Source organism: Diabrotica undecimpunctata, chromosome 9, assembly GCF_040954645.1.
Source record: "Diabrotica undecimpunctata isolate CICGRU chromosome 9, icDiaUnde3, whole genome shotgun sequence".
Taxonomy (NCBI): domain Eukaryota; kingdom Metazoa; phylum Arthropoda; class Insecta; order Coleoptera; family Chrysomelidae; genus Diabrotica; species Diabrotica undecimpunctata.
Window position 1 is genome coordinate 130,642,772 of NC_092811.1, and position 10,733 is coordinate 130,653,504.

Consider the following 10,733-nt stretch of genomic DNA (forward strand, 5'->3'; position numbering starts at 1 on the left):
AAAGTTATTTTCCGTCGACCGTCCATTTATGATCAATTTTAACACCCTCAAAATCATTGATTAATGACCCCTATTAATTCTATTAATGATTGATTTTCTATTAATGAACGATTTCATTATAGGCAACACAACATACATTGCTTGCATAAATTAATTAGACGCTCTGTGATTGGCAGTGACCTGTGGTGTAGGCAACCAAACATATACCTATTTATATTCTCACTAAAAAATTAATTTAAAATGAAGTAGCCGCTGACTATTTGTCATTGTATGTCAATATTTACTTTATTGTTTAAAATTCTGTGTATTTGGAAAATCAAAGGATGGATATTGACGAAGAGTTTAATTTAACTCCACCAGAATTTAACTTCTTCTATCACAGAATTTACAGAGGTCCAAGAAGACTTAAATATAAATTTGTCAAAATGCTATACAGCAGATAATCATTTATCAATATCGTCCTTTAATTTCAGTAAATGTACCATTTCGAATATTAATGTTTACTATAATAAAACTACCACTAAGGAAACTTTGAATTAAGTCAATGAAAACTGAAAAAATTGTTGTTTATCGTTAAGTAAATAAATATTTAAACTAAGATATCTTTATTTCTGAAAAGTACGGTCGACGGAAAAGTTTTGTAACGAACTCGTGAATTAAAATGGCGATTTACAATCTCGAACATTAACGCGCTCGCTTCGCTCACGCGTTAAAATATCTCAATTGTTAATCGCCCTTATTAATACACTTGTTGGTTAAATAACTATTAAGTTATTTATCCCTGAGGCTGAATATTTAAACTATTGAACTTGCTCTATTAATAATGCTAGACACATTTAGCAAATGTCATAGGATTCTTTAAGACCTAAACTATATCAGAAATTAATTGCATATTGCGTTTTCATCAAAATTATTTACAAAATAAACGTTTGAAAAAGGTGAATGTTTTTTACTTCTAAACAATTGTAATAACTTCTATATTTTTCAAGCTACAGACTTGTACTTACAACTATTGGATAGTTGGTAAAAAAACACACATTAAAAAAAACCTTCTATGACCAATAGGAACGAAGTTAGGGACTATTTTTAAAAGAATCATATCTCCATTGTTTATAAACATTAAGAAGTTAAATTTGCACAAATTTTGAACGAAAATCTAAACTTTATATTGAAACTAATAGTTATAAAATTCATCCAATTTTTCGAAACTTACAGCCCTTCGAAAGGTACTTTCAAAAGATCGACATAGGAAAGTGGAGGTGACAACTGTTTCAGCTACGTTTTTTTTCGAGATCGGAACTTCAAATTGAAAAACGTAGAAAAAATTTACATTATCTCGGCTTTCATTGCAGCTAGAAGCCTCTTTTTTTTTAATCTGGGGTAGCTCGTCGAAATATGAATAACTAAATAGTTTTCACTGGCCTGGAAATATGAGAAACCTCGGAAAAATTGAGTCCATTCACCGTAAAAACTTTTTTTTAAATTTGGTTGGAATAGTCTGTCGCAGTATTAATATTGATGACATAATTTTCACCCCCCCCCCCTCCCGGAAATCTCGGAAAATCCCGGAAAATCAACAATATTTTTTTTCATTTTATATCAATGATGTAGAAATACTTATATAATTATAAATTAAATTTCAAGTAATGTTTTACACATTATATTTCCTTATATTAATTATATTTATGTTGATTTTCCGGGATTTTCCGAGATTTCCGGGGGGTGTGAAAATTATGTCATCATTATTAATACTGCGACAGACAGCCAAATTAAAAAAAAAGTAAGTTTTTACGGTGAATTTCAAATGGACTCAATTTTTCCAACGTTTCGCATATTTCCCGGCCAGTGAAAACTATGTAGTTATTCATATTTCGACAAGCTACCCTAGATTAAAAAAAAAGAGACTTCTAGCTGCAATGGAAACCGAGATAAAGTAAATTCTTCCTACGTGTTTCAATTTGAAGTTTCTGGAAATCTCGAAAAAAAAAAGGAGCTGAAACAGTTATCCCCTCCACTTTTCTATGTCGATCTTCCGAAAGTACCTTCGTTTCGAAGGGCTGTAAGTTTCGAAAAATTAGATGAATTTTATAGTCCCTAACTTCGTTGCTATTGGTAATAGAAGGTTTTTGTTTTTTAATTTTTTACCAGAGTTTTTTACCAGCTATCCAATGGTTGTACGTACAAGTCTTTAGCTTGAAAAATATAGAAGTTATTACAATTGTTTATAAGTAAAAAACATACCCCTTTTTTAAAGGTTTATTTTGTAAATAATTTTGATGAAAACGCAATATGCATTGAACTTCTGAGATAGTTTAAGTCTTAAATAATCCTATGAAATTTGCTAAATGTGTCTAGCATCATTAATAGAGCAAGTTCAATAGTTTAAATATTTAGTCTCAGGGATAAATTAATTATCTAATATAATAAATTATAAAAATAAACATATTCTTGATATAAAAAAATGATATAAATATTGTTTATGTAAAATATAAAGGAAAAAACTTGACTAGACAAAAATCAAATTGTGACCATAAATTAATTGTTTAAAAAAAACGCAAGGTAAAAATACGAGTACTTTTTCATATATTCGTCTTCTAGTAACCCCCACCTATGTCTTAAAAACTTTAGATATATGCGAAAAATTTTTCGACCTTTTTTTTAACCAGACTGGGCTATAGACGTCGCTTGATATTTTCACTGAAATATCTACAAATACTCGATGTTTAATATAATATATAGCTGTGTAACAGTGTAGCAGGGGGCTACGTTACATACACATGACATGGCTTACTTCAGGCAGTCAACAATCAACCGACATGACAGATTGACATGTTTTTGATATTGATAAGATTGTTATCTTGTTGTTATTGTTTAACTTATAAACCCATAAAATATAAAACATGGCGCAGTCAAACAGTTAGCTGGGTACAGTCGAAAAACTAAATTTTACCATAAAAGAAAAAAAAAACTTTAAGAACATAGTGAGGCACGAGGTAACATAACCTAAAATGGCAATGGGAATAAGTGTAAAGCTACCATCAGATTTTGACCTACAGGGACAAACTGCGGCAAGTGAATGGAAGTGTTGGAAAACCTGTTTCGAAGATTACTTACTAGCAACAGGACAAGACCAGTCAGCAGATAAAATAAAACTGTCAATTTTAAGAAATATAATTGGAACTGAGTCTGTCAAAATTATGTCCACATTCGCCATCCCAGAAGACGAAACCAATAAGTACGATTTAATGATGTCACTAATCGACAAATATGTTAATCCAAGGATGAACGAATCATTTGAAAGATACAATTTTATCACGAGAGTTCAGAAAGAAGGAGAGTCATTTGAGCAGTTTCTTACTAGTTGTAGACATTTGATTCGAACATGTAATTATAATGAAATTGATCCTGAACAAACAGCCGAAGATAAAGCTCTGAAAGACAAGATATTGATGAGCATCAGAGATTCAGTTACTAGAGAAGCTTTATTGAGAGTAGACAAACTTACCCTACAAAAGGCCATCGAATTTTGTAGAACTAGTGAGCAAAGTAAAAACCAAAATTTGAAATTTCATAACGAAACGAAAGATGTGGATATAGGACAAGTTCATAAAGAAAGGAATAAAGATAAGTTCCAGGGCCATAGAAACTATAATAACTCTAAAAGTAAAACCAACACTAATGAAAAATTCAAGTGCAAACGGTGTCAATTAACTCATGGAGCCAGAGAATGTCCAGCATATGGAAAGAAATGTAAGAAATGTGGGATTTTAAACCATTTTGCATAGTCGTGCAGAGTCAAGAATATTGATGTCATAGATAAATTTAGCAGTGATGGATCATCTGATATTTTTGTAGGAAATGATAATAAAGTATACCAAGATGTAAGTTGTCAAAATATTTATGATGAAATTATAGAAATTGAAAATAAAAGAATTAAAGTAAAACTTGACACAGGTGCTGATGTAAGTATAATTCCATTAAAAATGTTTAAGAAAATTGATAAACAGTTTAAAATTAGGCATAATCAGTATGTACTTAAAGGGTTTGAGGGTACTTAGGCTAAAACAATAGGTGTTGTAAATTTAGTTTGTAAATATAAAAATAAGTATGTTTATGATGACTTCACTATTATTGATGGGGCAACTCGAGTTCTTTTAAGTGATAAATTATGTGTTGATTTGAGATTAGTTAAACGAATCAACAATGTTGAGAGTTGTGGTACTTTAGAACTAGCCGAAAGGAATAAATTTATAAACCTTAACCCTGATGTTTTTAGGGGTCATGGTAAATTGTATGGTAAACATAGGATTATTACAGTAGACAATTTTGAACCAGTAAGTTACCCACCCATAAATGTACCTGTTGCAATTAGAGATAAGTTAAGAGATGAATTAGATAGGTTGACAAAAAGAGGGGCAATTGTGAAAGTTAACGAAATTGACCCAAGGGCAAGCATAAACCGCATTGTTATTGTGAATAAGCAAAATGGTAAGTTACGTTTATGCCTAGACCCATCAGACTTAAATAAACAAATTGTCCGCAAACCAAGAATAGTACATAAATTGGAAGATGTTTGTGCACAAATGATGGGTAAAAAGATATTCTCTGTATTTGATCTCTCTGAAGGGTATCATCATTTGGAACTTGATGAGGCATCAACCTGGAAATGCTGTTTTGCAACATCGTATGGAATTTTCAGATATAAAGTATTGCCGTATGGATTATCAAATTCCCAGGATCTGTTTCAAGAAGTAGTAGAAGATAAATTTAAAGGTATAGAGAATTTATTGATTTGTCATGATGATATGATTGTTATGGGAACAACAAAAAAAGAACATGACACAATTGTTAAAAAAGTTTTAGAAAGGGCTAAAGAAGTAGGAGCGAAGTTTAATAGTGACAAATTCCAATATTGTCAAGAAGAGGTCAAATTTATGGGCCAAGTTTTTTCACATAAAGGGATGCAAATAGATCCTGATAGAGTGGAATCACTTTGCAAACTCAAAGAACCAAATAGTAAAATAGAATTGCAACGAATTTTGGGTGCATTCAATTATGTTAGACGGTATATTCCGAATATGGCTGAACATATTCAACCTCTTTGTCAATTACTTAAAAATAATATAGAATGGGTGTGGCTCCCTTCACATCTAAAATGTTTCGATAATTTAAAGGACATCATTTGTAAATCACCAGCTTTAGTCCCGTATGATCCTAATTACAGCTATAGCTCCGTACTACAGCTCCGTATTACAGCTAATAAATTAGAACCTACAATCCAGAAACAAGTATATGAGAATTTGTGCAGAGAAAAAGAAAAATTACAATTACATTATGATAAGACATTACGAAGAAAACCAGTAGAGTTTAGAAAGGGAGATAGTGTAGTAATAAGAAGTTCAAAAGATAATTATTGGCTTAAAGCAATTGTATTAGAAAAAGCAAATGAACCTAGATCATATTGGGTGAGAAAAGAAGGTAACAATAGAATTATTAGACGGAACTCACAGCAAATGAAACACTCATGTACCAGAACACCCGAGTTGTATCCTGATATTCAGTCACAGAGTGTTCATAAAGATACTATTAGCAGCCACGTAAATGATAGTGTTAATAAAATAATTGGGTGTCCAAGCCCAAATGTAAAATCAGTATCTATGTTGAGTCATAATGTCAACCCAAATATTGAGACGACTTCTAACAGTTATAAGACCAGAGTTGGTCGTAATATAAAAACCCCTTATAGATATCGATCTTAGGGGGAAGGTGTTTAATATAATATATAGCTGTGTAATAGTGTAGCAGGGGGCTACGTTACATACACATGACATGGCTTACTTCAGGCAGTCAACAATCAACCGACATGACAGATTGACATGTGTTTGATATTGATAAGATTGTAAAAAAATATAAGTTTAATTAGTACAATATTGTTTAACTTATAAACCCATAAAATATAAAACAAACGAAAGTATAAAATTGTGGGCCAAGTATTATACGAATTTCAGACTTTTGTCATCATTAGATTTGAAGAATATAATGTATATACATTTTTAAAATTTCAAGGAAAAGGCCCACTGTATCTAAGATTTTACTCATTTTAATTTAGAATTAGTTTTTCTAAACGTCGACGTTTCTCGACTTTCATAGTGTCATTTTCGTAAAATCCGTCTTCTATCGTCTTAACGGGAGAGGCACAGACTGTCGTTTATTATTCCACCAGATTTGCATATTATGTATTCATACTTTTTCTTCTTCTCACGCGAGATATTTTAATAACTAGCGAAGCTTTCGGCACGGTAGAGCCGCATTGCGATTTAAAAATTAAATCATTTGGGGCCGTACAGGGTCGAATAGGCTTCGGGTAAAGTTACTTTGAATTTTTTTTTTGTAATTTCCTTATACGAGGATTTACAACCGAAGAGTGTAATTAGTTTTTTCAGTCTGATGGTTTCGAAAATTATAAATAATGCTGGTCGTTCATTCGACGAATATAAAAACATATTACCCGTTGTATCTAAAATGCTAATCTAGATTAATGTAAACAAAGTATGTTAAAGGAGAAATGTGCTGACGGGAAATTTGAATTAGAAGGCTTTTCTGTCCCGAAGCTTTCACAGCAATATTATTTTACTGACTGTTAATTTGGTTCATATGTAATGCAGAGATAATTCTTTTTGTTTTTTTGTCAAAAAATAAGTTATATTAGGAATGAGTAACTTGTTTAATCAACGGGCCAATTGAAATTTTAAATTTTTTTTAACAGTACTTAACACTTTTTTAGTAGCACCTCTTATTAATTTATAAAACTTTATTTATAAAATAAGATGTCATATACAAATTTTAACACAAAATAAAAACAAACAATAAAAAGACATAGACCACTATCCTAATTATTTGCAAATATTTACCCCGATGACTCTAAAACTTCAAATGGTCACGCTGCTGCCGATCACTGTAAAGAAAATTCTTATAGCATATCAATACCAACAAACTGCAGTATACTAACAGGTGAGGCTACAGCTATTTTGGAAGCCCTAATCTTCTTCGAAAAGAGTAGAACGGTGAAGTGAAAAAGCAGACCAACTGGCTAACAAAAGTCGAATGAACTAAAAACATCCTGCAAAATTGAAGATATATCCGTACACCGATCTAAAAAACCTGAATAAAACCCACTGTACTAATACTTGGCAAAATTATTGGGAAAAATTAGGTACTAAATTAAATGTAATTTGCCCAAAAATAACTGATGTCCTGGAGACTCCTTTAAACAGAAGCAAACAAGTCATTATTAATCGTTTAAGAATTGGCCATACTGCCTTAACACACAAATACCTAATAACAAAAGAACCACTACCTATCTGCTCCAGCTGCTCTAACCCACTGACTGTGAAACACATCCTGCTTGATTGTCCTCAATTCAAGGAAAAAAGAAGATCCCACGGATTCACATATGATGATCTCAAGACAGTTTTCACCAAAAAAATTTCGACAGTGTTAAGCTATTTAAAAGACATCAAGTTATTCAATTTTATTTAATGTAATATTTCATGTATTTGTTATATCCACTAATAACCCGGCGCGGTTGATGTGGTTTTGTGTTTAAATAAAAAAAAATAATAAAAGAACAGAAAAACAAATTTACTTGAAATTTTTAATGAGAAATTTGGTTGTTTTTTCGATATAAGCATCACTATTATCCGGGATTGATGAGGTGACTATACATATGCAGCTTTCTTTCATGGTTGAAAATAATTGTTAGTAAAATTTCTCAGGGCTAACATAAGATTTATCCTCGTAAGTCCATAGGTCTCTTCCGTCCCACGACGTTATGTTCCAGCACGCGATTCTTGCGATGGGGTGTTTAGGTTTTCGTTTACCAACTCGTTTTTCCGTTGTCATAGAGCGTGTCGTCATCTGATAGTTCCGTCCGGTATCCGAGGCTGTATCTTCAGTTCTGTGAGCCAGTATGGACTCTTTACCCCAGGTAGGTGGCTAACTTCACCTTAGGGACCCTCCTCCTTTATCCAGGCTTGGCACTGTCATCCGATGATCTACTCAATCTACCCATCAGACAATTCAGGCGGAGTTGTTGAGGATGAGAATAGACTCCCAAAAATTGCCCTAGAAAACAACCCGCCCGGTTCAAGACCTCCTGGAAGACCACCTAAAAGATGGAGGGATAGTTGGCAATCTACCTCCCAGGAAATTAACCACAGACAGCTTCAGAATTAAACAGATCGAAAGATCTCCAAGAAATGGAAGAAGAAGAAGTCCATAGGTACAACTAGCTGGACAACATTTACTAATTTATTATACGAGCTAATGATTTTCAATTATTTGGGGGTAGAGACATTAACCCTTTGTTGTTCGATGGTACTTTAAAGTACCACAGAGTTTGAACGCTTGTATATTGTATATATTTCATTTGTTTCGCTTCTGCCTGACGGTAGGTACACATAAGTCCTATGTATTTTCTACCTCTCCGATGCAGTGCATGTGCAAAAGTAATATTTACATTCAGGGATGCCAGGTCTGGGGATTTTTCTTCAGAACTGGGGAAAATTGAAAATCTTTGGGGACTGAGGAAAATTTTTTTAAAATGACTAATATCTGGGGAAATCAAACTGGCCAAAATATGTTATCAAATTTAGTAAGAAAAAGTTATTTTTAAAAGTCCAGTAATTATGTGAATATTAAATGTACTACAACGACAAGATAAGATCGCGTTGACTGATTACACATATAGGCCACACTCAATACAGTTTGATGAATTGACGCTACTGCGAACAATGATATTGCCTGGGGTTCCCTGACTGTCAATAATGTCAAAAACAATTACTATGCCTGTCAGTGCCACCAATAGGACTTTACAACGCTTCTCATTTGTTTTGAGCTTCTGTCATATGTCATATAATCCGTGTATAATATTAATATACGCCATATGACAGAAGCTCGAAACAAACAAGAAGCGTTGAAAACTCCTATGGTTGGATATAATATCGTTAACCTACATGGCAGGCAACACACAGTGCAACACGGGTTGCATACATGTAGGAGAAGATTTGTTAAAAACTGAAATATATAAATCTGGGGAATTTTGTTCAAAATCTAGCAACTTTTAAAACACAACTTGGGGAAATAAATTTTTTGGGCCTGGCCTGGCAACACATTAGTATTTGATGAGTTACGTTCTGAAGTGCATGGTGTGAGGTTAGTATCCAACTTTTATCGTGTTTTCGTCATTTCACAAGAAAAGGTAAGCTCTAATTGTATATATATAGTAAATTTGTATTACTAGTATGCAAAAAAAAATCTGTATTTAGAAAAAGGTTTAGGTACGAAAACGGTATTTGTTTCAGAGTCCGCAAAAGTACCGTCAGGAATATGGAGCATAAAAAAATAAAATGGTTTTACAATAAACCTCTTTCTGAAATAGAATTACAAGACATAGCCAACGAAATTATGGCAGGTGATGACTTACCCTTAGATAATAATTTTGACACTGATATAGACGAAAGTGATAATGATAGTGACACGGATTTCGATTCGCTAGTTCCAAATATATTTAAAAATAATTTCAAAAGAAATGGTGATGAAAAAAAGTGAATATTTTATATCTTTTCCGATCATTTCAAGTGAAGTAAATGATAACGATAATGCCACAAGGCCTAATTCTTTATATATAAGTACATTTGAAAATAAATTCGATAATAATAATGATGAGAAACAGGATATTATTTTACAAGATATTGGACTCCCTCCAACCATTTTAAGCGAATCAGTCACTATCACTGCTGCATCGGTGGAAGCGTGTACTTCAAGAAAATCTTTTGAGCAAAACACTGAGAATATAAACAGAAAGCTGCGCTTACCAAAAGTTGAAACAGAAGAGTCTGCTTATAATGAAGTTCAAGAACAACCTGCTCGTAGATGGAAGAAATGTAGTATTAAAACCAAACTATCCGATTATTTAGAGCCGGAAGGTGTGGTCGAGGAATTGTTTGATAGTTCTGAAACTCCTACAAGCGTTTTCTTAAAAGTTCTTGGCTCCATCATAGGCGATATAAATTACCAAAATAATTTGTACGCTATCCTGAGAAATATACAATTGGATCTCATGGAAAAAGAGCTCCTCAGTTTCATTGGTATCAATTATTTTATGGCCTATTACCAACTGCCGACCTGGAAACATTACTGGAATGGAAGTCTCGATTTAGGCGTTTCTCTAGTTACTAACGCAATGTCACGTAATCGCTTTGAGAACATTTTGACAAGTATTCATTGCAACAATAGCTTAGATATTCCAAAAAACAACAGAGACAAGCTATACAAATTAATATAACGCCCAGTTAGGGAAAAACTCAATCATAATTTTCAAACTCACTACAAAACAACAAGAAGGGTCGTCGTTGATGAAAGTATGATACTTTTCAAGGGTAGATCGACTATAAAACAATATAATCCCCAGAAGCCTATAAAACAAGTGTTCAATTTTTTCACATGCGAAAAATCATGTCATTTTTTCGCTGTATTACTAACAATCCTTCTACCACAATTTTACAATCATAAACTTAGTTCAACCCTTGATAACCCTTCCTATTCCAGTTCAACCTCCCCTCCTTTAGAAATACAGACTGTTTTAAAATAGCAAGAAGAAAGACTCTCTCTTGATTGTTGACTGTTGCTAGGGACAGTCGTTCACTCTTTCGTCTGCTGAACTTCTCTCACCA

General features: G+C 32.8%; 1 protein-coding gene across 1 annotated transcript; it reads left to right on the forward strand.

Annotated features, from left to right (window-relative positions):
- The first annotated feature begins 3,008 nt into the window (after positions 1-3,008).
- Positions 3,009-5,759, forward strand: LOC140451331 (uncharacterized). Its single transcript, XM_072545077.1, has 2 exons — positions 3,009-3,750; positions 4,189-5,759. Exons 1-2 carry the CDS (start codon positions 3,009-3,011, stop codon positions 5,757-5,759), a joined length of 2,313 nt encoding a protein of 770 aa, XP_072401178.1.
- Positions 5,760-10,733: the final 4,974 nt, after the last annotated feature.